This window comes from Acinonyx jubatus, chromosome B1 (assembly GCF_027475565.1).
Source record: "Acinonyx jubatus isolate Ajub_Pintada_27869175 chromosome B1, VMU_Ajub_asm_v1.0, whole genome shotgun sequence".
Taxonomy (NCBI): Eukaryota; Metazoa; Chordata; class Mammalia; order Carnivora; family Felidae; genus Acinonyx; species Acinonyx jubatus.
This window is the reverse complement of record NC_069382.1, coordinates 147,053,646-147,081,037: the sequence shown is the minus strand read 5'-3', so window position 1 is coordinate 147,081,037 and position 27,392 is coordinate 147,053,646. Positions and strand designations below refer to the sequence as shown.

Genomic DNA, 27,392 nt, shown 5'->3' with positions numbered 1-27,392 from the left:
CAGAGAAAAATTTAAATTGATTTTGCTTTTCTCAGAAAGACTAAAACAGTTATGCTAATTATTTTAGGTGGTAGAAGTTATAATACAAATATTCCAATGGTTACCAATGCTAATGTTTTTATACTATATTTAACTATAATTAATGTTTAGCACAGGAACATGTTAAACAAGACAGCTGAAACTGATGGCAATTCATGTTCAAAACTTTTTTCTAATTATTCAAAACAAAATGGAGACTAAAACATCACCATCACATTTTAGAAACATGTAATAGATTAGCCATAGAGGAGTTAAACATATTTCTTCTTTGTAAACATACTTGTTTTCAATTGCAACAAATTTGGAAAAGAATGCTTACATGTTCCAATTTGAAAGGAACTCTTGCTAAAGCAGAGGTCTACAAACTACAGTGCAGGCAGGCTGCCTGGTTTTGTAAATAAATTTTGTTGAAACACTGTCATGCCATTTGTTTGAAGTATTGTCTATGGCTGTTGTCACACTATAATTGCAGAGCTGAGTAGTTGTGACAGAGACCCTTGGTTCACAAGTCAAGAAGAGCTGCAATCTGGTCCTTTAAGAAAAAGTTTGCAGACATTCCAAGGAATAAGATGAAAAAAAGCAGCTCCAAGATACTCAGAAAAATACTGATAATGCGTTTGTCCCTTAAGTTGGCATTTGTACGAAATTGACTAGAAGCAGTATTTCTCCAGTGTGTTTAAGATGTTAGATGTTGACTGACGTTCACAAACACATTCACTTTCTTTCAACTGGTATTTCCTGAATATATGTTTTTTGGGGGGTTGTTTTCAACATTTCTATATGTGTTAGAGTGTCTTTTATTTTTTAAGTTTATTTATTTGTTTTTAGAGTGTGTGCGCAGGCGTGCACAACTGGGGGAAGGGAGGTGGTGTGGGATATAGAGGATCTAAAGCCAGCTCTGTGCTGACAACAGAGTCCCACATGGGGCTTGAACTCATGATCTGTGAGATCATGACCTGAACCAAAGTCAGATACAGTCAGATGCCCAACCAACTGAGCCATCCAGGTGCCCCAGAGTATCTCCTTTAAATAAGAAAAAAAGCGCACCAAACAGAAAATGTCTTTTAACAATAAGTTTAATCAATATATAATTATTGTGATTATGGATATAAGCCTTTTTTTCCTACCTCCTCCCTGACCCCACTTTTCATCCATTTCCATTTTTTTTTTTTGGCTTAAGTTTCCTTAATTCCAATCCCCTACATTCCTCACTGAATTGGTTCAGAAGTTAAACATTTGTTTCTATGTGGTTACACCCAAAATTTTCACATGCACATGTGACTTAAGATCTAAAATTAATGACAATTTCTGTCTTCCTCCTGAACAATCAGGATATTTGAAATCTCCCTTCTACCTTCCTTATCAATGAACAGCATTTTACTTATTTTGAATCATCCCATCCCCAAAGTCAATATTTTAATTAAAGGTTAAAAAAACCCTCAGTGCTTATTTAAATCTGAGAAGGCTGACAAAGGCTGCCACTACTTACCCTTGCTTTATGCACTGTCCATGTTATCTAATAGTTCTTTCAATGAGAATCAATTAAGTGATAACCTTTCATCATTTCACTTGTCAGTAATTTTTACTTCTCTTGAAAGATAATTTAGCTGGGTATAGAAATCTAGGTTACTTTTCCCTTACATTATGAAGATACCCTTTCCTATCTTTAGGTGTGCATTTATTGATGAGAAATTTATACGGTAATCTCTTTTTTTATCTTTGCCTTTGATTTGGTGACCAGTTTACCTTTGCAATCTCAACACAGCTGTTTCTAACCCTGGAAACTTTTGTCATTATCCTTGGAATATATTGCTTCTTCATTATCTTCACTCTTTCTGAAAGTTCTACTATACTTATGTTGGATCATGCAAATGCATCTTCTTTCATTAAAACAAGGTATCTTTCTGCATTACATTCTGGGTGCATATCTTCTATTCATCAATTCTCACTTTAGCTATATATGAATTTTAAGTTCACTCGACTATACAGAAATACTTACCTGGCTTTTTATAAAACTTAGTGCTTTCCCCCCGCCCCCTCATGTTTCTATTTCTTTTTTCTTTTTTTTCACCTTTGGTCATTTCAAACTTTAACATTTGTTTGTTCTGTTATTATTATCTTTTTAAGTTTATTCATTTTTGAGAGAGAGAGAATCTCAAGCAGACTCCACGCTGTCAGCACAGAGCTTGATGCAGGACTCAAACTCACTAACTGTGAGATTGTGACCTGAGCTGAAATCAAGAGCTGGACGCTTAACCAACTGAGCCACCCAGGCACCCCTGTTTGTTCTATTATTTGTAGCACTCCTGTTATCTACAGTTCTTAGCTAATCTTCTGTTTTCATTGGCTGATTATTCTTCCAAGTGGTGCCTTTTTTCTAGTGGATTGTCATTTTTTTTTATTGTGAATTGTCTTGAATGGATGTTCATTTCTCTGCACAGTTCTATGTACTCTTGGTGTTAAGGTATCACCATGATGCAGTTTTACATTTATTTCAGTCAGAGCTCTGTTGATTTTAATGGTCTTATTTGTTACATTCTTCTCTCTGCTTAAAGTTTTTTTGTTTTTTTTTTTAAGAAATATTTTTTAGAAAACAAGTATCTACTTACACTGAAAGAGAAAGCGTGTGTACATGAGCAGGGGAGGAGCAGAGAGAGAGAGGGAAAGAGAATCCCAAGGAGGCTCAGCGCAGAGCTCATGCAAGACGTGATCTCATGAACCATGACATCATGACTTGCGTCAAAATCAAGAGTCGGATGCTTAACCAACTGAGCCACCCAGGCATGACTCTGCTTGGATAAATTTTTATATAATGTTGGATTCCATATACCAGTGTGGTACGTGCTTTTAGTTAACAGTTTCTCACGAGTTACTTCTCTACCTAATGTTTTGGACATACTCAAGATTGAAACACTTATGAATAATCACAGGTTTAGCTCAGGAATTAATTTCTCTCTTGGTTCCTAGGGACTTCTCTTTCCTTCTTCTTAGTGTGGCTACATCTGTAAACACTTTAAAAAAAGAGTAATTTATATAGCGAGTCTATGTATTTGCAGTAAGATAGAGATCCGTGCATATTAACTTACTTTTTGTTACCTGAAGTCAGTATGTTTGTTTACTACAATTCTTTTCCTGACCTTTATATGCTGTAATTCTTTTCCTGATCTTTATATGCTGACAGGCATTATGCATTATAAATTTCCAAGGAGTTAAGGTATTCAGGTGATTCCCAAACTTAGGTAAGCAAGATTTTTTTTTAAAGAAATAGATTTTAAAGAATAGTGGTTTGTGAAACACAACTTAGGAAATGCAAAGCAGGAATAATATCATATGTAAGAACATCTGCCTATAACTGTGATAGTAATAAATGCCCTTTTTAAGTAGAATATTAAGCCAGGCTTTATAAATTATAAAATGTGAGCTAGTATACAAATTTTAGCCATTTCATTATTTACTGTTAGTCACTATGATAAATCACTACTCTGGGAAGCTAGTTTATATCTTAAGGGCAAAACAAAATCAGTGACATATTTTTATTTAAATATAAGACATGGCTACCCAATTAACTCACATTTATCACCTTTAGAATTTAAATTGTACACCGAAGTTTGTATTATTCCCTCTCCTTTTGATAATCACTAATTGAAACTGTACCTGAGAACTTCTAATGTTAGCTTCTTCTATCTTAAAGATTTATCTAATAATTAATAAGAAATATTAATAGAAATAGTAACAATTCTAATGTGCTTTATGGTTTGCAGAGCCCTTTCACATTTGATCTTCCTAATTACATTATGTGCTATGAAGTACATATATCGGTTTCATAGTATTAGAGAAAGAAATTGAGGAACAGAGAATTAAAAATATGTTGCCATAGGGTCACACATCTTTTGAACAGTGGTCAGGCTAAACAGAATCTTTCAATTTCTAGCTTAAGTCTTTCTCCTCAGAAATCAGTATTTCAGCTCTATGCAGTCAAATACAGTTAAAAAATGGGCAGCAACAGAAATATAAAAATTTAAATCTCAAGGATTTATATCTTTTGGTGTAAATGTTTATTTTTCAAAGAGAGTGGGGGAGGGGCAGAGAGAGAGGGAGACAGAGGATCTGAAGTAGGCTCTGCACTGACAGCAGAGAACCCAATGCAGGGCTCAAACTCAAGAACCGTGAGATCATGACATGAGCCGAAGTTGGACACTTAACTGACTGAGCCACCCCGGAGCCCCTCAAGGATTTATGTCTTACCATTCCTTTTTCTTTGCCTGTGCCAACACCAAGTAAAGCAAAATTTTTTAACATTTCACAGCCTATGGCTCCACATCCTACCTATGGAGAAGAAAAATGAAATATAACCGATTAAATAAAACCAAAACTACTAACTAAAGAGAAATTTCATCTTAAACTTACTTCAAATGACAATTTATAATATATACATACTTTTAAAAATAACTTGAACATCTGCGATTCACTTTACTTTAATTAATTTATGATACTATTATAACTGGTACAGTTAAAAATATATAAATCAAGTAAAGAAAAGCATAATATTTACACTTCCTTTAAACAGAAGACACTCCAACAAAAGCTAACAGTTGAGCTCATTATTTCTATGAGATAGAAACAAACACCACAAAATATCAGTGCAGCATTTTAATGAAAAAGATTTTTTATTTACAAATAATTTTCAAAATTCATTTGATGGAGATTTTCTAAGAATTTCTATATGTATGTAAAAGCTTAGCAACAGTTGCTGACATTGAAAACATTGTTTCTGTCATAACTACTCACCTCTGCTACCATAACATGAAAGAAGCCACAAACAATATATAAATGATCGGGCTTGGTAGTGTTCCAATGAAACTTTACTTACAAAAATAGGCAGCAGCAGTACACTGGATTTTTTTTAGACCATATAAATCTTTCACCTTTTACAAAGATAGGCAGCAGGATTTCGCCTGTGGGCCAAAATTGGCAAACTCCTGTCTTAAACTTTTACTGAATGTCTACTCTTTAGGAATTGTATTCACTCAGGACTCGAATTTGCTTTAATAAGTTAATTTGATGGTACACAATAGGAGTTTGACTGTACTACTTATTATTCTCATCATTATTTATACTTACCAAGAAGATATTCAACTTTTGTAGCTTCTGACACAAAGTGTCTCCAATGCAAGCTCGTAGGGCATCATATCTATCTCCTCTGCAGAAAATAATATATATCAAAAACCAGAAAGACATAAAAAAATTGTTTAGTTTCACTACTGTTAATACAAATTTAATGTATATTTTAAATAGGATACACTAGAATTCCTGACAATCTAAAGGAAAATTGTCTTATTTCAAAGAGGAAAAAAAACCCATTAAGAAATCAGTTTTTTCTTTTTCCATTTGATTTAATATCCTATGTTCAAATGACTTATGTAAAGGTGACTTCAGTTTATCTAGAAAAGACAGTTTTCCAAGGTAGGAATTTTTAATAAAGGTTCCTAGAGAAGTCTATGGAGGAGCTTTGGAGTTGTTAACACATTTAAATTGAAAGTAGAACTTTGGATTATGTGAATTTGGGGTAGAATGAATCCATAAGCTTTTATTTCTCAGAGGTTTGACTCAAAAAGATGAAGAATGACTGATGTCAATATAAAAGTTGCAGAGAGCATCTATTTTCATCTAAGTTCAGAATGGTATTTTGTTTTGTTTTGACTTTATTTACTTATTTATTTAGAGAGCCCTGACACAGGGCTCTATCTCAACAACCACGAGATCATGACCTGAGCCGAAATTAAGAGTAGGACGCTTAACCGACTAAGCCACCCAGATGCTTCCAGAATGGTGTTTTGAATGCTAACTATTATCATGGTATACAATTTAAAACATTATATTCATTATTTATAAAATGGTAAAGAGATATTGCATTCTTTTGACACTTAAAATAACCTCTAAGTAGAGGAAAAAATGACTGTAGAAGTCAGTAAGTTACAAGAAAAGACATCTAAGACAAATGCATATTTGAGCACAAACCCTTTTAACCTAGTTACCTCTCACAAACATTCAACTAGGAAAAAAAGAAAGAAAGGGGCACGTGGGTGGCTCAGTTGGTTAACTGAGTGACTCTTGACTGTGGCTCAGGTCATAATCCCACGATTCGAAAGATCGAACCCTGCTTTGGGCTCTGTGCTGACAGCATGGAACCTGCTAGGGATTCTATCCCTCCCCCTCTCTCTGTCACTCCCTGACTCGCACACACTCTCTCTCTCTCTCTCAAAATAAACAAACATGAAAGAGAGAAAGAAAAGATAAAGAAAAAATTCAGAATTACCGTGGGAGAAATTCTTCACGTTCAGGTTTGTCTAGGGATTGGACAATATCTGCTGCTTCAATGTACAACTTTAAAGTAGAAGACAAAAACACAACTTACTATGTATAAACCTTAAATTGCTAGAAAAATTGGTTTTTCTCTTCCATGGTTATTTAATAGTCATTAAGGAAAACAATGATAAAAATGCCAAAACAGATTAATACATTAAAAAATATGATTTTTATACAGTATACATTCCTGTATTATTACTTCATTAAAACAATGGTTAAACCTGAAGGAACTGTTAAAAGATATAATTTGATTCATGTCACTTAGCCATCTTAAAAATGGTATATTCTAATTTCAACAAACAAAAGGAAAATTTCACCTCCAAATCTATACCAGAGGAAATGACCTAGAAAGCCACAGTTTTAGTATTAAAACAAAAACAACAAATTGAAATTAATTAAAAAAAGAATTCACTCTCATTTCCATTTAAGTAACTTATGTGGCTAAATTTCAACTTAGTTAAATGGTTATTTACTTAATTATAACAAGACAGAATCTACATTAGTAACATACTTAACAGTTGTATCTAAACCAGACATTTACAACTGAACTTGTACTCTGTACTAAAATAAATCAAATAATTCAACAGCAAAATAGCATTATATGGATACTTTTTAAAACATAAAAAAAGATAAACGTTATATTCAAAATGTTAAAGTGTTTCAAAAGGAAAGGGCCTGAAGGGTATCCTTTGACACCCTCTGCCAATTATTCTTTTCGGTAACAAAAGCATAATTTTTTATTCCTTCTTAAGATGTATTTACCTATATAGTTCTCAAACTTATACCATTCCTATGCTTTTACTTTTAGAGTTTAAACCTAGGAAAGGATTCTGAAGATTTCTGGTGCCTAAAGATTCCATCCAACTGTTTAAAAGTCCTGAGAGTCCTTGAATGCTAAGCTAATCATACTGGAAAACTAAGTATAAGGGTAGAAAATTCATTCCTTCACTCTCACAAATGAGAAAAATCAACCCTAGATTACAACTTTGGGTTATATTCCAATAGCCTCAACCAATAATCTTGTCAGTTTCAATTAGAGAGTTAAATTTTGGTGGTGTATCACATCTAACTAATGCATCAAAAATATATTTTGAGGTTACCTTTATAATATATTAATATTTTAATTTGTAACATTCACTGCATGGGTGGAAAATTCAATCTCAAGCCTATAAAAATATTGAAATACAAAACTTACCCACTGGCACAAAGGAGAAAACTTTCCTGTTACGGCTTTCAATACTTCTTGGCTAGCAACACCTCCTACTGCTGCAGCAAGTGGGGGTAAAAAACCTTGAGCAGTCCAAGAGAGCCAATGCACAATGTCAGCATTTACTTCCGGCTGAAACACAAGCCATGAAAGATAATAATCTTGGGCGCCTGGGTGGCTCAGTCAGTTAAGCGTCCAAATCTTGATTTTGGGCTCAGGTTGAGCACTACCTACCTCCCCCTCCCCCCGCCCCACCGCCTGCCGGCTGAGAGCACAGAGAGCCTACTTGGGATTCTCTCCCTCTCTCTCCGTTCCTCTCCCAATTACACACATACTCTCTTTCAAAATAAGTAAATAAACTTAAAAAAAAAACCCACAAGTTTTTACATATATACTCAACATGTCAATGACTTACTGTGAGAATTATTAAATTACTGTAGCTTAACTTCTAAAAAAGCTACTCAATTTTCCTACTAGATTTTAAGTCCTAAAAAAGTTCCAAGTGCATATTAGTTACCCTAAGCAGTATTTCTCTTTACCAGTAACTGCCCATTTTTGCTTTTTGAATCTGTATGTTACACTAGGGCAAAATTTAAGATTAACTGGAACATCTACCATTTATAGCGTTTGTTAAAGATCAGTTCTGTGATGTCAGTATTTATAAACATCTAGAATTTTAAAAACTGTTCTAATGGAAACTATGGGAAAATCTTGATCCCAAATAAATGAAAATAAAAATAAACTGATCCATAAAAAAATAAGGAGCTTTCAGCTGGAGTCTGAAGTAGTAAAAAAAAAAAAAAAGAAAAGAAAAAAGTAGGAGTCAAAAATAATGAGGCACTAACATTGTTAGAAAAAAAGTGAGAGTAACATGGTAATTTTGCATATTTAAGAGCCAATCATCATAAAGTTCTCATTATCATACTTAAAAACTGAAATGATGGTCCTTGAAATAAGATTTGTTTATTAGCATTTTAAAGGAAATATTGGAGAATTGGATTCTGGAGCTATTGTTTTAGCACAATTTCTTATTTGTGAGAAAGATCTTTTCATGACCTCTGGCTTCTCTTTATCTTCCTGTTCTTTCAACATTAGTAACCTGAATCTTAACCTTAAGATTCAAATAGGGCTCAACTGCTCTGAAATCCTATGTAAAATAACACTACTTGTGCATTTAGGGGGTAATAGAAGGCTTTTATTACATTCTCAAAGATATTTGTGATACAAAAAGACATTACTATCTACTTACTATTCCACTCACTCCATTTCAGTGTTCTATATCTCATTTTTCAACTATTTAGCACTAAACTCAACCCTGATTATAATTTCATTTAAGCTGTGCCCTTTCTGAATGCAGAGATACTGGTGTAGTGATAATATTAAAAATAATGATGAGAATGCAAAGAGAAGCAGGTAATTTGTGTGAGCACCTAGTGTGAGTTGTCTATTAAGTCCACATGTAATTTTCAAAATAATCCTAGGAAATATAATTTTTATCATACAGATTAGAAAACTGAAGTTTGAAAAAGCAATTTCCTTATGATTTTATAGCTAATAAGTGAAACTAGAATCTGAGCCCTAAAAGTCTAACTTACCAGTAGGTTACAATATCTCCCAAGATTCTATTATTTTTTAATTAAGAATGAACATAAGGGAATGGAAGCAAAAATAATATAAAAACAGGGAGGGGGACAAAATATAAGAGACTTTTAAATATAGAGAACAAACAGAGGGTTGCTGGAGGGGGGATGGGCTAAATGGGTAAAGGCTTAAGGAATCTACTCCTGAAATCATTGTTGCACCATGTGCTAAGTTGGATGTAAATTATAAAAAATAAATAAATTATACAAAATACAATGTCAAAAAAATAAAATATTAGTCCTGCAGAAGTTCTGAATAGGAAAGGATAAATAATGGATACAATGAGCAGAGAAGGATATGGAAAACTTTAAATCTGAACTAAGTGTTGAAGAATGAATTGCATTAGAATTGAAGTGGAAAGGATTCAGTTCAGGGAAAATGGCAACTCAAAGAAGAAGGAATGTGTGTAAAACTGAAAAAGCTGCAATGAATTTGCACGTTTTATATGAGAGGAAGAAAATAAGATCATATGTTAGAGTATGATTAGACTATGAAGAACACCAAAGACCATGGCTGACTTTGGACATGATAGAAAAAATAAAGGAAGCATTGGATGCTTTTGAGAAGAAAACTCATATGATGAAAGAAGTAGGATAATACAGCAGCAGAGTGGTAGAGAGATGAATAATTTCAATTTAAGTAAGCAGTTCTGGGGCTGATTCAATGAAAAAGTTGTAAGGTATGAGGACCTTAAGCTACAATGAAGGCAGACATAAAGATTAGAAATATTTCCAAAAACTTCTTTACAGCCACAATGATTAAACAGATATAGAGGAGAAAACCCAAAGATGGCCGAATGAGTGGGAGTAGCTCCGAATTTTGAACAAAGATACTCTGACAAATTTTGATACAGACTAGAAAATATGAGGAGTTATTGGAAAAAGAAGGGGAAATATGTTTGTGAGTTCAAATTTGGAAATGTTAAGTTCACTATGAAATATGAATTTAAAATGGAAAATGTCATTCACTGGACTGAAGTTAACTGAAGAAAATAATATAGATATGAAATATGACAAAGGTACATAGTTTCTAGCATTTATTTAAAATATTTTCAACATGTTTCCAGATATTTGCTTGTATTATAACATCCAGAAGCCTATGGAAACCAAGTTTAGAACAGTTAAAATCTATGAACATAGTGAACATTTTTTGCATTGTCAAATTAAGTAAAGAATTTTTAAGATAAATATTTAAAAAAAAAAAAGAAACACTCAAATCTGGAGAATAGTTGGTTGCCCTAGGATAAATAGCTCAAATCTAAATTTGCCTAAACAATCTCTAAAAACAGATACATATCCAAAAGAAGAGAAATAAACCAGTGGCAGGGTTTCAGGATCACTAGAAAACAGAGTATTATAAACTTCAAATTACCTGTAAATAGAAAAGTAAGTACCAAACTCCAACAAAACTACTTCTGGACGTCACAATGCTATAAGCCTTCACAGAGAGCAGGAAGTGTGTAACCACAGAAAAGAGAACGAAAAGAGAACAGTGACAAACCACAGTCAAAATCATCCTGAGAAAACAGAAGCCCTAGCACTAAGTGCAAAAAGTACTGAACACGCATGTAATCTGGCAGATCTCAGCACTGCCTATGGCGAAAGAACTTCAGTGGGAGGCAATGATGTAAATAGAAAAAGGGCGACATTCTTTGACGCAGAAGGCTAAATTAAGAAGAGAGGAAATTAACGATTTGGCAGAAATCAAAGAGATCTACAAGACACCAATACCTAACCACCAAAAACAAACAAACCCAACCATTAAAGAAACCCCTTTCTAGTATCCTAAGGGGACAAGGAGTTTTAGAAGTACAAATCTGAAAAAAGCACCCAAAACTCTTATCCTGCCCCCAAAATAGACAAAAAACAGTTTACTATACAAAAGTAATGTAAGAAGTAAACAGAAAATTAGAATCAAAACATTTCAGCCAATGAAAATTTCTCCTCCAAACTAATTATAAGGCAGTGGAAATCTGATTGAGTGAATTATATCCTTAAAGAACACTTGAGAGATGTGGGAAAACAAACAAAAAAACCTCACCTCCAATCAGAAATTCAACTATACTAAAGGAATCCATTCCACCACCAATCCTCTCCCCGCAAAAGGAAAAAAATAAAAGAAAATCTGAATCTATGTATTAAAATGGGCTCATAATATGGGAAAAATGGACTGAATGATCAACTCTGAGATACAATCAGTTAAAATTATACACTTCACAGGTGAAAAAAACATACAAAACTACAAGGCAAAAAGGCTAGACTTACTTGTAAGAGTAAAAAATTAAGGTGGCATCATTATTTCTCAACAGTAAGATACCACTAAAGAAAGTAAGGCCTAGAATGTTATATTCAGCCAAGTTGCCTTTCAAGTATGGAGGCTACCAAAAATATTTAAAACATGTAAGAACTCAGAAAAAAACGTAATTCTGAGCTCCTTTGGAGAAATATACTAGAGACCAAACTTGATTTCAAGAGTTACCACAGAGCTACAATAATCAAGATAGGATGATATTAGCAAAAAACAATGGGAAGACAGAAACAACCAATGGAAGATAAAACATTGAGTTCAGAAACAGCCCTACACATATGTGGTCAATAAGGTATTGACAAAGAATACCCAGAATATAGAATAAGGAAAGAATTATCTTTTCAATAAATGGGCTGGAATTACTGGATATTCTACATACCAAAAAATTAATCTTGATCTATACATGGCAAAGTATGAAAAAATGAACTCACAAAAGTATAAAACTGTGTCCAATGAATTAAAAATGTACAGTTGTGTACACTTGACCTACACTTGTATACTTTGCATGGCATACAAAAATGAAGTCACAAAACTATAAAAATTCTGGAAGAAAACACAGGACAGAAGCTGTGACCTTAGATTTAAAAGAAGGTATAAAACACATACCAAAAAAATGATACACTGAAGTTTATCAAAATTAAAAGCTTCTGCTCCTTAAAGACACAGTAATAAAATGAAAAGATGAGCCATGGACTAGAAGAGAATATTTGCAAAACATGTATCCTATGAAGGATTGATATCCAGAATATATAAAGAACTCAATCAATTAGAAAACCTACCTAATTAAAAAACAAAGATTTAAAAGGACAGTTTATTAAAGAAGAGATATGAGTGGCAAATAAGCAAATGAAAAGATACCAAATTCATAATGATCAATGAAATGGAAATTAAAACCAAAACAAGATATCAATGCACACACTTTAAAATGGCTAAAGTCAAACAAATAGATAATACACCATTATAGAGAGAATACAGAGCAATTCAAAATCTCATACATTTCTGGTGGAAATGCAAAATGGTATAGCTACTCTGCAAAACAATTTGGCAGTCTGTTATAAAACTAAACCTGTATCTATCATTTGTCTCTGTAATACACCACTACGTGTTTACCCAAGAAAAATAAAAACATATGTCCACACCAAAATCTGTATGCATGTTTGTAGGGGCTTTATTCATAATTGCCCACATTGGAAACCCAAATGTCCAGCTGGTACAGGGAAAAAAAAACTGTGGTACACTTATATAATGGGCTACTTACTCAACCAATAAATAGGAATGAACATGCAACATGGATTAAACTTAAGTTCATTATAATTAGTAAAAAAAATCCAGACTCAAAAGGCTACATATTGCATGATTCCATTTACATGACATTCTAAAAAAAAGGCAAAAATATTCTGGTTGCCATGGTTTGGCTGGGGGAGAGGGAGATGATTATAAAGAGGCATGAGGAAATTTTCTGGCCTTATGGAAATGTTTTACATCTTGATTATCGTGGTAGATATATGACTATACACTTTAATGGTGCACAGCTCAATTGTCTACAAATTTTTGTATAACTGTACATCTAAAAAGGGTGAAATTTTCTATATCTAAGTTTTATCTCAATAAATCTGATAAATCCCTAATCATATCATTCCTTGTAATCACAGACTTCATCAATCTATTTCTAGCTTTTCGCACTTTTCTGTAACCACTAAATACGCATACATAAAAGGTCTTTAACTTGTGGTTAATGACTCACTGTTTTCAGTTCATTTGTTATTTCCTTTGTTTTAATCACATAAAATATGAGATCATATTATTCTTAACCACTAATGTTAAGACTTTACACTTCCCCTCATTTTTATACCATAACAAAAACTATAAAATTTTTAACTAAGTGCACAAACACTGCTAACGTTATCTGCTAAAATGAAACTACTGGCCAGCAAGCACTGGCACCATGACATGAAAAAATCGTTTTCTAGGTGATATGTCCAAACATGATATGCAAAATGCAATTAAGAGATATGAATATATAATGGAAAAAGATGATTTATAGGAAAACTTACAGCTATACAGTGAGTTTCAGTGGGTTAACAAAGTAAATCAGAAGAGATAATACTAATACTAAAAATATAGCAGGAGCAGAAAATAGTAATTACTATATGCCATATACTCAGATTCTAAGCGCTTCACAAAATTAAATCATTTAATGTTCACAGTAACACTCAGAGACAGGATAACCCTGTTTTATAGATTTATAAACTAAAGCAGAACAAATTTAAGTAACTTGCCTACTGTCACAGAGTCAATAAGCAGCAAAGCTGGGATCTGAAAGGTAAGAGAATATTAATATATAGAATGTTTATCATGTTACACCTTTTTTGATGGTCCTAACTTTGAATACTCACCTTCTCTTCTAGGGTTTCACTTATAGACGTTGCTAGTTTCAAGAGTTCTTCTGAATCTTGCTGGCACCTAGGATTCAACATGAAGCACCCCACTTTCAATATTCTTAATTGCCATAAACAGTAAGTCAAATTCAAAACTAAAATTTAAGAAATCTGTAAGAAAAAAAGTGGAATTTTGCCAGCAGGTAGCATGAAGTGCTTCCCTGACTTGAAGGTAATGGACTCATAAATACATTAATTAAAAATCACGTTTACCTAAGGATAGTATATAAATAGGATAATGGTTTTAAATAGACAAGGCAAATACTTTTTGCAACAGTACTTCTGACTTAATAGACCAGAAAGTAAAAAGTTACATAGTGGATTCATAATTCAATAATTCTCAGATTTTTTATTTCAAAAGTTTAAAAAGTAGCTTTTGAAGATTTCAAAATGGAAAAATTCTTACTGAGCATAATTCCATTTTCAAGAATTGATCTCTCCACTCCCACCAGAAAAAAGACCAGGTCATAATAAATGTTTATAGAGTTCAGTGTATCTAGTAGTGTTGCAACTATGAAGGGCTTTAGTTACTAAATTTTAGTTTCTAAACTAAAACATTTAGTTTAAATGTTTTAAATTATAATTTCCCAAATACTGCTTTTATAATAAGGAAAAAAATATTTCAAATGAAGAACATTACCCAATATTTGGCTTGCGACTATAGCTCTCCTGGAACTGGTCCAAGGCAAGCATAGCTGTGTGAATCTGTAAAGGTGCCTATTTGGAACATTAAAAATTGTTCAACAGTTATTGAGTTCATAATATATGACAGGCACTGTGCTTAACACTTTAAAAATTATTTAATTCTTATAATAAATTAATTAGATTAATACTATTATTATCTGTATTTAACACATGAGGAAGCTAAGCCTTAGAGAAGTTAAACAACTTGACTTCAAGGCCATAAAGCTATATTTAAGCAACAGATCCAAGTTTCAATCTCCGGTGATATAACCAGTTTTTAGTAGGTTATTCCTATGAAAGTCAGAGCAATATCAACTAAACAACACCAACAAGACATTTGTATAAGATCAAAATCACCTAATCCTTCTTCATCAAGTTATAAATTTGGAAACTGTTAATACTATTCTTTCCTTATCACAAATGCATTCACTGCTACAAAATTATATTCAGTGATTTAAAACAAAAGAATAAATGCTTCCAAGGTTTTTTAGGAAGAAACATGTATCATATAAAACTCTATATGGTTCAGAAAATCTTTTAGTAAGATTTTGTACAAATTATTGAAATAGTTTTTCAATTATCAAAGCTAACATATTATAAAAGTAAAATGTTTTTCTATTCTTAAAATTTTTCCATGATATAAATCCCTGTTTTTAATTCTTGGGAGTCAACTCTAGATATATGAATACAACCTTTATTAAAAAAACCCGACAGAAAGGTACCAATTCCCATGCCCTCTCTGCTGCCTCTCTCAAACCTACAAAGTGTTCATTTACCTCAGGTTTGCCAAAATCCACAATAAGGCACTTTGGATGTTTTATCTGCCTCTCCAATGGTTCCTTAATAGAAACAAAAACTATTACTTCAGAAACAAAAACTATTACTTCAAGCAAGTGATTACTTGACAAAAAATATAGAGCACTAAAAGCAATGCATCTCTCTTAAGGTCTCAAATAAATAAGGTTGGGCTAATTTGATTTAATAGAAATATAAAAGAGCTACCATTCCCCATTGTCTTCTTGCTAGACTTAATTTTTAATTCCACTTAATTCCACTTAAAGTGGAATAATTGACTAATAAAACAAAACATATACAGTTTCAGTGCTTGTTAAATCTTTCAAATATATATTAGCTTCATCTTTTTATCTTACTTAGGGAGTAAGAAGTATGATCAACTCTTTGATGATTCACAAAAGTATAGATCCTCTGAAGTAAACAACTTATATACTTATATGCACTGGTATTCTAGCTATAATTTTTTTGTTGTTATTAGTTTATTTCCTTAAATTGATCCCACTTCCCTCAAAGTGGGTACAAATTAAAAATCAAAATCTGTTCAGCCCTTAAATTAACTGTTTGGTTAACTGAGTATTAGTACTTTTTTCTCTTCTGCCATTCTTCCGCAAAGAAATATATTTTAAGCAAAAAAAAACCAAAAACATACTTACAAAGCAAAATGTTTTAGGAGTCTTAACTTGGATAGCTATGCCTCCATGTAAATAAGGATCCAGTTCTGTAGTATCACCAATGCTAAAAGAAAATGGTGATACCACTAAAAGAAAAATAAGAAAACCATTACATGCTGATATAAGTATTTAAACTTGAAGATTTATCATGATAAAGATGGTAATTTTCCCTAATTTATAAAATTAGAAGATCCCACTATACATTTTTTTGGAGGTGGGAGGAAGTGTGGAAAACTAGATAGATTATTTTTCCAGTGTGAACTTAAGGACTTAAAAATTACCAAGAAAACTCAGAGGGGGATAATCATAATGAGATGCTTATTACTAGATATTAGAATATTTTATAAGGCATTAATAATATGTTGATACTAATTACATGCAATTAATACTAAATATAATGTGGTACTTGTTAATGAACAGGCAGACAAATGGAACACTTTGTAGCCTCAAGATTCTGAACTATCACAATCCCCCATTGCATAGATAACGAATGATAAATCCTAAGTGATTTAACAAATAACAAATGATAACAAATACAATAACAACAAATGATAATCCTAAAGGATTAGTTAATTTTTACAAAAACAGATACAAATTCTTTAATATTAACAATGTAACCTGTATTTTACATATCTGGATATAGTCTGGGAAACAAAATCCAGTAATTTTGTAATCAAAGATGCTTAACCAACTATAGATCCAAAGTTATTATGAAGAATTCATAATAGGGACTGATTTTTGTCTCTCCTAAGGATCCATTTTATAGTCATTACAAGAAAAAAAAAAAAGTAATCCATTTGCTAGTCTACACACTCATCACATAATTAGACTTTCAAATGTCCTAAAGATAAACCTGAACCTTCTTGGCTAACAAGTGTAAATATGCCATCTTTGAGTTATAGGATGTCTAGCACTGTCTTTGACTCTTTTAAACATGGCTGGAGAAAAATCACAGATTATGCAGACTAACACTGCTACAAATTCACTATCTTCAACTTCAAATGGGCACTAAATTAAACCTGATAGTCTATTTTTTAAAATGTTTAACTCTCCTTAAATCTATGACTTTGGCACTTTTGCTCTCCTTTGGGCAACGATCTCATCTTAGTCTACAAAAAAAATAAATAAATAAAAATCAAATTCCTTCAACTTTTTGCCAACAAACCCACAAACTTGCCTGCAATAACATCCACTCATTCCTTTTATACAAGCTACTAACAAAAACATGTCTTCACCTGAATACTTCATTGCCATCTTACTCAACGAACCTAAACTGTACTCATCATCTTCTCTCCAAAACCTGCACTCCTTAAGTGAATAAGTTGCCCATGTTGGATTCTTTGCTTACCTACAATATGAGATTATCAAATTTCCTCTTAAATGTCTTAAGACTTTTGCCATATCAACTCCCACTGCCAGCCCTGCCATATTGTATCTTTTAGTTTCTTGAACAAACTGCCTCTTACTGTTGGTCTCTGCATAGAATATTCTTTTCATCATTTTCCTAAGCCAAAGCAATCTTCAAATTTTAATCAAGATACTTGTCCCCACTGCTGCTGTACCCAAACCGGGTAGACTTCCTTGCCATGTTTAGGGTTCCCAGAAATGCCTGTACTGTCTTTACACTCTCTTTACATCACTGCTTAATGTTAACACGTCCTCACTTGGATTGAATGTTTTGAGGCCAAGAATTAGATCATGTTTGTCTAAGCTGATGAAGTGTTCTCAACACTGAATATACTGTCTAAACTATTAATGTGTTGAATAATGAATAAGTATAAATGAATTAATAAAACACAGGAACTTACCAGTTATTTGTTGTGTTGATCCATTTAACCCTGTCATTCCATTAATTTCTCGAAACATTAAAAACTGTCCTGTCTCAAGTTTGTGAGGATGATTTTCAAGGCAGGTGACAATACCAGGATTAGCCTAAATAAGAGAATTCTACTAAAAAAACAAGTTCATGTATTCCTTTTTTGCACAAATTTCAAATCTCACACAAAATGGACCAGGTTATCATAAAATTCTCAAAACAATCAAAATGCCAAGTCATTCCTTTTCTTCCTTAGTAAAAGCAAGCGTTTTAAGAATTATTGGAAAATAATGATCAATTTACTATTTTATTATGAATGTTTAAAATACAATTTCTGTGTTTGGGGGAGAAGGAGATTCTACATGGAAGTTCAAATATTTTATAGATACAGATTCTTTTGACTTATAAAAAATATTCAAAGTTATCAAATATAAGTTTTAAAGTCATGTTATAAAAAAATCTGTGCATAAAAGACAAGTCTAACTTTGAAGATGAAAAGAAATGCAAGAAAGGACAGAGATTTAATTTTTTTTTTAATTTTATTTTTAGAGAGACATAGAGAGAGCGAGAAAGTTAGTGCTCAAGTGGCTGAGGGGGCAGAGGGAAGAGATAGAATCTCAAGAAGTCTCCACACTCAGTGAGGGGCCTGACACAGGGCTCACAATCCCACGACTGTGAGATCATGACTTGAGCCAAAATCAAGGGCTGTACGCTCAAGTGACTTAGCCATCCAGGTGTCCCAAGAAGGATGGAGATTTAAAGCCAGAAAACTGGTAATTTAAAATTTGCTGCCCAACATGTTAAAGGATAAAAAAATATTGTGTAGCTCAGCTTACCAGGACAAAAATAGGAAGAAACTGACCTATTCACCAAAGAAGATGGATGAGATAGGTCCAAGGCCCAGAAATTTGCTTATTAATGCATATAATCCAACACACTGGTTGAGTAAGGTGGTAATAATTTAATCTACATAAAACCTAAAGAGAATTATCATCCTTTCTTTCTTAACTGTGAAGATTCTGAAAATTGTCCTGTGGCTTAATGATCTGAGTAAGAATTAAGATTATGATCACAAACATGTATATAAAATTAACATAATGTGGGTTTACTAATATCTCAAGAAGAATAAAATTCATAAGGACTTTATTAAAAAAGAGAAATACTTTTGCATATAAGTTAAATGGGAACATTTATGGTACTTTGTAATTCTTTGTGGATAACCTTCATACTGCCTACACTATTTAAGAAAAGAAAATACCAATGCAATACAAGATTCCAACTATTTCCTGGAGCCTATTCTATTCTAACTGTATGATGTTCGCAGGGACAAACTAAAAACAAGCACAAAGATTAAAGGTTGAATAATAAATCATTCTGTAAGCACAGAGACACAGAATGATTTTTTTAATGCATTTCTCTTAAAAAGGGGTGAAAAGGCAACATTACACTGGGCTTAAAAATCAAGCATAAATATAGAAACACAAATACTATTATCATTACCTTACATTTGGTTTCTTTGATCTTTAATGTAAACTGATTAGAAAGAATGCAAGTAAAAGTAATGATTCAGACTTAAAAAACTAGGAAAACTGGATCACAATGATATCTCCAATTCTTTTAGGGAATAAAAAACTTAAGCTTACCTGAAGAGAACGTGAAAGTTCAGACTTTTTGATCTAAGGGTAATTAATTCTAATACTTTTTTTCCTTCTCCAAATGTTTTAGAAATATAAAAAATTTTAGAAAAGCTTTTGTCTATAGTGACCTAACTGTGTATCCTCCCCACAGTCTTGTGTTGGGCCAGGTGACTTAAGACATACTTACTACATCTACAATCTGACACAATACACACAGTTTAGTAAACACTGAATCACACTTCATGCCCAATAGGAACACGGCATAGAACAAAATTAAAATTTATCACAAGCAAATGTTGATCTATTGATTATTAATGTTAGAAGGAATTCAGACACTCATATTCTAACTTAAATTTAGTTTTAATATAATATGATCAAGAAATTAACAAAACATTCCCTCATGAATTACCTTATTATAAAACAAATGAAAAATATTGCATATTACAGTATTTTGCTATTGTCACCTTTAAAAAATGTATTCACATCGGGGTGCCTGCGTGGCTCAGTTAAGCATCCAAATTTGGCTCAGGTCATGATCTCACGATTTGTAAGTTAGAGCCCTCAGTCGGGCTCTGTGCTGACAGCTCAGAGCCTGGAGCTTGTTTTGGATTCTGTGTCTCCCTCCCTCTGCCCCTACCCCACTCAATGCTCTGTCTCTCCCACTCTCAAAAATAATAAACATTAAAAAAAAAATTTAAAAAAAAAACTAAAAAAAAAAATGTATTCACATCAACCTTAAAAAAAACATTCATATACATATACAATAATATATATATATATAATCATACTTGCGTTATATTTGAAATGAAAATTTCTTTTGGCTCTTCTCCTGTTGCATCTGAAACTTCAAATTCATCACCAAAATCACAAAACAACCGTGACCAAATTCCATGTACATCTGCACTGATAAACTGTGAAATGATGAAAAGAAGTTCAAGCTTATCTATTTATATAAAGAAAAAAAACCCACCTCAAGTATTTTAAGCCTCTTCATGACTTTATTTATAATTAAGATTATCCTTTGGGATATAAAGTGAATCACAAACAGAATACATTATTTGTGAAGTGGTTCAAGAATCAAGGATATTGGTATTTGAGACTGGGTATCTAGTGCTATATAATTAAAAAATGCAGCACGTCATCATTGTACATTCTATGATTTTTAAATAACAGAAATTCTTTCCTTGCCCTAAAAATCCAACAAAGTACATAAAAAACTGGTATCTTTTGATAATAGCTAAATTATGAAAAAAGCCCAAATGTTCATTAATTGATGAATGGATAAAAAAGATGTAGGATATATACACAATGGAATATTACTCAGTGATCAAAAAGAATAAAATATTGCCATTTGCAACAATGTGGATGGAACTAGCAAGTACTATGCTAAGTGAAATAAGTCAGTCAGAGAAAGACATGATTTCGCTCCTGTGGAATTTAAGAAACAAAACAGATGAACATAGCAGAAGGGAAGGAAAAATAAAAACAGGGAGGGAGGCAAACCATAAGAGATTCTTAAATATACAGAACTACGGGTTGCTAAATGGGTGACTGGCAATAAGGAGGGCACTTGTTGGGAGGAGCACTGGGTGTTATATATAAGTGATAATTCACTAAATTCTACTCCTGAAACCATTACTACACTATATGTTAACTTGGATTTAAATTAAAAAAAAAATTTAAGTAAATTGTACCTATAAGTATTTGAGGTTTGCATGCTGTAGTTTGTTTTTATTAAAAATTACTAATTGAAAAAACAGAATAGACAACTGCACATAAATATAATACTAATGTGGCAAAAAAATAAAAAAGGTACACACGTCTTTACAGAATTATAGAGGATATATACAGTACAATGTTAACAGCTGTTACCTCTGGTGATGGGCTTAAAGGTAAATTTTTCATTATACTTTTCTACATTCTCTAAATTCTCTTAGTGAATTTGTATATATATTTATATTCAGATGAAAACTAAGTAGTATTAAAAATTTTGGAATTGTATAAAATCCACTACCTTAGAATTAGAAACTTTGGTAAGCTTTGGTTGAACAACAATAAAAAACCTTCAGTTAGGTTTTGCAGGCACACCTGAGAGATATTGCAGGTTCATTTCTACACCACTTCAATAAAACAAATATTGCCAAAAAAAAAAAAAAAAAAAAAAAAGAAAGAAAGAAAGAAACCAGTATCTTGGTTCAATGGTTTGAGCAGTGAATTTTTACTTTTCATTTGAGAAAAAAGAAGTATCCATTCACCAATAGTAGAGTTAATGGAAAAGAGAACAGAGCTAAAAGTTGAAAATGCAGGCAACAAATAGAAAAAGAGCTGAGGAACTGACAGTATGCATCAAAGCAAGGAAGGTAAAACTCAGATTCTTTTTTTTTTTTAATGTTTATTTATTTATTGGTGTGGGGAGGGTTGGGAAGGGGCAGAGAAAGAGGGAGACAGAGGATCTCAAGCAAGCTCTGGGTTCAAATTCAAGAATCTCGAGATCATGACCTAAGCCGAAGTTGGCTGCTTAACTGATTGGGCCACCCAGGTGCCCCAAAAATCATATTCTTAACCACAATCATTAATGCTTTATTAAAAGTGATTTTTGTAACACATATGCTCCATTCTAAGAATCTCTAAAGAAAATGTTTTTGTGTCTAATTTCATTTTGAGTTAACAGTAAAGAATTCTTATTCTGTAACACATATGATCCTGTGTAAAGTGATACTTAAAAAAATTTTTTTTTAATGTTTACTTATTTTCGAGAAAGTCAGAGAGACAGAGTGCGAGTGGGGGAGGGGCAGAGAGAGAGGGAGACAGAGTCTGAAGAAGGCTCCAGGCTCCGAGCCATCAGTACAGAGCCTGACCGTGGGGCTCAAGCTCACAAACCCCGAGCTCATGACCTGAGCTGAAGTCAGATGCTTAACTGACTGAGCCACCCAGGAGCCCCTAAAGTGATACTTTTTTAAACAAAAACTAAAGTCTATTCATATTTGGATATAAAAATGTAGCCCATTAAAACAATTTATACCACCTATTACATGAAGTAATGAGAGAGCTAATAAAAGGCTACCTCCTACTGGATCATGTATTGCCTTTACCATTAAAATAGGTACAGACAGCATTTTTTAATATATAAATCATATATGATTATATATATGATTATATATATGATTATATATATAATCATATGATATATATATAAAAATGAGCAGAAATTTAGAATTTTTTTTAAGTTTAAAAGCTGCAAATTTGAGGACAATTTCCCTTCAAAACAACTTTCAAATAGGATTACATATACCAATCACATAAACAAAAGATTTTGGTTCATAACTTAGTGTAATTATTTTGTAAAACTTCCATGCCCGGGGATTTTAACTTTACTATTCTATGTCTTATTCATCTGTTTAAATTGTGAACCATAGCACAAATGTACAGAGTGTAAATATGCTATGTAAATACCACAATCCAAAAATTTTTAGCACAACTATTTAATAGAGTATGATAGTTGGCTTACTGCCTATCTCAAAAGAACAAGTAATTTTTTCCTTTTTTCAAAGGAACAAATAACCCCACAAAGGAGTTAGAGTTAATGGTATGTATGTAACTACACAGGATAATTTATGATTTTTCTGATCTAAACTTATTACTGGTCTTCCCAATGTCACCATGACTCAGTTACTCTGGAAAAAATCTAGGAGTCATTCTCGATCATTCTTTCCCTCACAACTCATATTCATCCATTCGTAAGTTGTAAGCCATTTTTTTAGAAGATATCTCAAATTCATTAACTTCTCAAAATTTCTATTTCTACCTCTCTTGAATTACCAGCATCTCACACCTGGATTACTGCATTATCCTCCAACTGGTCTAGTTGCCTCTACTCTCTTATTAATTCAATGGGTTTCTTTCTGTTTGGCTCTGTGATTCCTTCATGTTCTTCTTCTTTTTTTAAAATATTTATTTATTTTGAGAGAAAGTGTGCACACATGCACACATGCAGGGGAGGAGCAGACAGAGAGGGAAAGAGAGAATCCCAAGTAGGCTCCACACTCAGCGTGGAGCCTGACATGGGGTTCAATGTCATGACTGTGAGATCATGACCTGAGCTAAAATCAAGAGTTGGACACTTAACTGACTGAGCCATCCAGGCACCCCAATTCCTTCACATTCTTAAAAATTACTGAGGACTGAAAGCACTTCTATTTATCTGGGTTATACCTATTGGTATTTGCTGTGTTAAAAATTAAAACAGAAACATTTAAAATGTTAAGAATACACACATACATTTCATTAGCTATAAGAGCAGTAATATCTACTGAATATCATCTAGATAGACTCTGGAAACTCCGCTGTACCCCATAAGAGAATCAGAGTAAAAAAAAAAAATAACATTTTAGTAATATTATGAAAATAGTTTGACTTTGCAGATCCCATGAAAAGATCTCAAGAATATTCAGTATCCTTCGACCATACTTTGAAAACTACTGCTTTAGACTATTTTCCCTACAGCACATCCAGAGTGATCTTTTAAAAATATAAATCAGATCAGGGATGCCTGGATGACTCAGGTGGTTAAGCATCCAACTCTTGATTTCAGCTCAGGTCATGATCTCATGGCTGTTGAGATTAAGCTCCACGTCGGGTTCTGTGGTGAGCATGGAGTCTGCTTAAGATTCTCTCCCTCTGCCTCCTCCCCTGCTTGGGTGTGTTCTCTCGTTCTCTCTCTCTCTCTCTCTCTCCTATGTATACACACACACACACACACACACACACACACTGTATATATAAATCAAGTCAAAACCCATGGGATTAAAACTCAGCTATCCTCAAAGTTATGTAAGTTATGGCCCTCTAATTACTTCTCTGAACATAATCCCCTGGTAACTTTTACTCATACTACTCTCTCCTCTTTACCCAAATTCCATTCTGGTCTTGCTTGCTTCTTGCTGTTTGTAAACACACCAAGCGAATTTTTTTATACTTTCAAGTCTACACTTGATGTTCTTCATGCTTTGAATGCTCTTTCCATAGCTGGCTCTCTCTCATTATTCAGGGTTCTATTCAAACGTTATCTCCTCAGAGGAGTTCCCTGACCTTCAATTTAAGAGAACCAGCACTGATCCCCACCCCAACATCATGCAGATATTATATTCTTTACCTAGCTATTTTCTTCATAGGACTTGAAACTATGTTATTTATTTGCTTTTTAATTAAATATCTTCCTTACTGGATGGTAATTTTCCTGAGTAGGAAAATTTGTATGTCTTATTCACTAATGTATTCCTAGTGCCTAGAATTGTATTTGGAGAAGATGCTCAATGAATATTTGTTGCAAGAACCAATGAACTTCTTGAAAACCACCATTACACCATATCTAAAGTTAGATGATGAATTCAGTGTTTACCATCCTTACCATTCCCATCTTTATTCTTCCTCAGTTTTGGCAATTTGCTATAAGCCAAATTTAGATCTTGGTTTTAAAAACAGGAAATGAATAATGCCAAAATTAAAGAGAAAAATATTACTGTGATTGTCCTCGTGTACATAAGAACTTCTTACACAACCTACTGAAAAGCTATAAATTTTAACAGTGAAGGTGTTCTTTCTTTGCTTAACTACATGTCATTATTAAGTAATATTATTACCTTAATTGGAGGGCACCGAGAACGGCAAAAGTTATTGATCTTCTTCTGCAATGGAAGTTTGATCTCAGTCAATATAACACACTGTTAAGAAGAATGTAAGAAATTAAATATTAGAAAATAAACAACTAGTTTGGTAAAATACACTTCTAAGTCAGAAGCATGTCACAGTTTGCATTATGCTAAAAACACACTGTTTTCCTTGTAAAAAAAAATACTTTCCCAATGTATTCCATTCTAAGGTTAAAACCTTCAGAGTCATGGAAGAGCAAAAGTAAAAATAACATATACAGAGGAAAACTGCCCATATTAAATTTAATTACTATCATAGGATTTACATAAGAAGCAAACCTTAATATCATATGTGGTATTTTTGTACTCTAAATGGCTGGAGATTTTGTTTGATCTGTTTTGCCATGGGAATACTAACCTAGTCTTCAGGATATTAATTAAATGCTAGCTTAAAGGAGTAAAGATTATATTTTTAAAGACATACACTAGTTGGCTTAGCTTTTACTTCAGATGCACAATATAACAACTTTTGCTTTATGACAGTGTCATTAGTAAAACTACCAAGTTCTGTTATTTAAAATAGCAAATTATAGTTCTCAATGCTTAACTTTTTATCATCACCCTGTAAGATAAGTAGAGAGCTTTTATAATCATATTTTAACATAAGTAACTTAAACTCATAAAGGTAAAAAACTTTCCTAAGGTCATTCATCTACCTATCAAGTGGCAAAAGTAGAACTAGACTCTCAGTCCAGAGTTTTCCTTGCTGGTAGTTTCCATGAATTGGATAACTTTTTTTCACTACAAATATCCAGTTGTGGATTTATTCTTATTTACCTAGCTCAGAATATGGTGTGCTTCCTGCAAGATTGATTTCTCCTCCATGGGTCTCTTACTTTCTATACATGTCTCAACTGGGTATGCCATGAATCCAAGGATCTTAACTATTCTTGGACCATTTCTCAGGATTATATTTGCTTTGTGCAAGCTGGAGGAATGAAGTAATGTTTCCCTCTGGGACAAAGAACAAGCCTGTTAATTGTTTCCTATAAAAGCACAGGTTTTCCAAGCTCAGTGTTCCTCTTATCAAAAGGAGCCCATTACATGTGCAGGCATCCACTGAGTCCTCTACACTACACTAGTGGGTTTTGGGGAAAGGCAAGAGGAAATAAGGCAAATATAATACTCACACCTCTTACCATACTCAGAGAAATAAAGTCTCTGACTCAGGAATCTCATGTTTTCTGTCAGCAACCAAAGAACAGTAACAGGCTGACTTAGTAAGTTTGTAAATACAGTAAAATCACATCTTAGACTTAGCATACACTGAATCTAATTTGTGTTTCATCACAAATTCTCAGCCATAATTTTTTTGGAATATTGCCCTTTCCTAATGTTCTTTCAGAAATTTAATCTCATGAATTGAACCCTTTCACTTAAGCTTGTATTTCTTTTAATTTCTCTTTCATACTTACTCTAATTTCTAAAGGTTGTAGTCTCAGTAATCTCAGCTCTTTCAATTCACTAATTCTTGCTCTAGTTGTATCTATCCACTGTTTAATCTACTCACTGAGTTTTAATTTTTAAGACAATATTTTCGTTTCTAAAAGTTCGACTGGTTCTTTATCACATCTGCCTGATTCTTTTTAATTATTTCCATACTGTATATTTAATTCCTTCTTTTAAAATTCAATTTGAACATCTATGTTTTTTAGTCCCTATCTGATAATTCTATTATCTGAAATTCCTGGAGGTTAATTCTATTATTTGTTATATCCATTGACCTTTCATCACACTGAACTGCCTGTCTTGCTATTTTGTACTCTGAACTCATCTTCAAAGAGGCTCCATATACTGGAATATACTATGGCTTAGTTGAACATAGATTTCTCTGTAGTTTAGTTTTCTTTCTGTCTGGCATTCCAGGATATTGACAGTAGCTTAGTACTACTTATGTTTTGAGTTCCCAGCTTGGGAAATTTTAGATTACAAAGAATTATAAAGTTTATCTCCAAACCTGGGTGAGAATAGGCATATGGTTGTGAATTCCCAGAGGAGATCATTATTTTTTCATCCAGAGCTCAAGAAAAAACAGGCAATCTTGTTCTGAGGTGCAAAGACTGTTCTCACCCACCTTTCACTG

General features: G+C 32.8%; 1 protein-coding gene across 3 annotated transcripts in view; it reads right to left on the bottom strand.

Annotated features, from left to right (window-relative positions):
- UBA6 (ubiquitin like modifier activating enzyme 6) overlaps positions 1-27,392 on the bottom strand; it is a 101,507-nt gene that overhangs the window by 35,833 nt on the left and 38,282 nt on the right. For all 3 annotated transcript variants that reach the window (XM_053217278.1, XM_053217279.1, XM_027057733.2), the window contains 11 exons: positions 25,241-25,321; positions 20,390-20,512; positions 17,957-18,080; positions 16,131-16,234; positions 15,459-15,521; positions 14,639-14,715; positions 13,957-14,023; positions 7,601-7,744; positions 6,356-6,423; positions 5,161-5,239; positions 4,285-4,365 (listed from right to left, as the gene is read on the bottom strand). In XM_053217278.1, the coding sequence (XP_053073253.1) occupies positions 4,285-4,365; positions 5,161-5,239; positions 6,356-6,423; positions 7,601-7,744; positions 13,957-14,023; positions 14,639-14,715; positions 15,459-15,521; positions 16,131-16,234; positions 17,957-18,080; positions 20,390-20,512; positions 25,241-25,321 (1,011 nt within the window). The remainder of the gene's footprint in view (positions 1-4,284; positions 4,366-5,160; positions 5,240-6,355; positions 6,424-7,600; positions 7,745-13,956; positions 14,024-14,638; positions 14,716-15,458; positions 15,522-16,130; positions 16,235-17,956; positions 18,081-20,389; positions 20,513-25,240; positions 25,322-27,392) is intronic.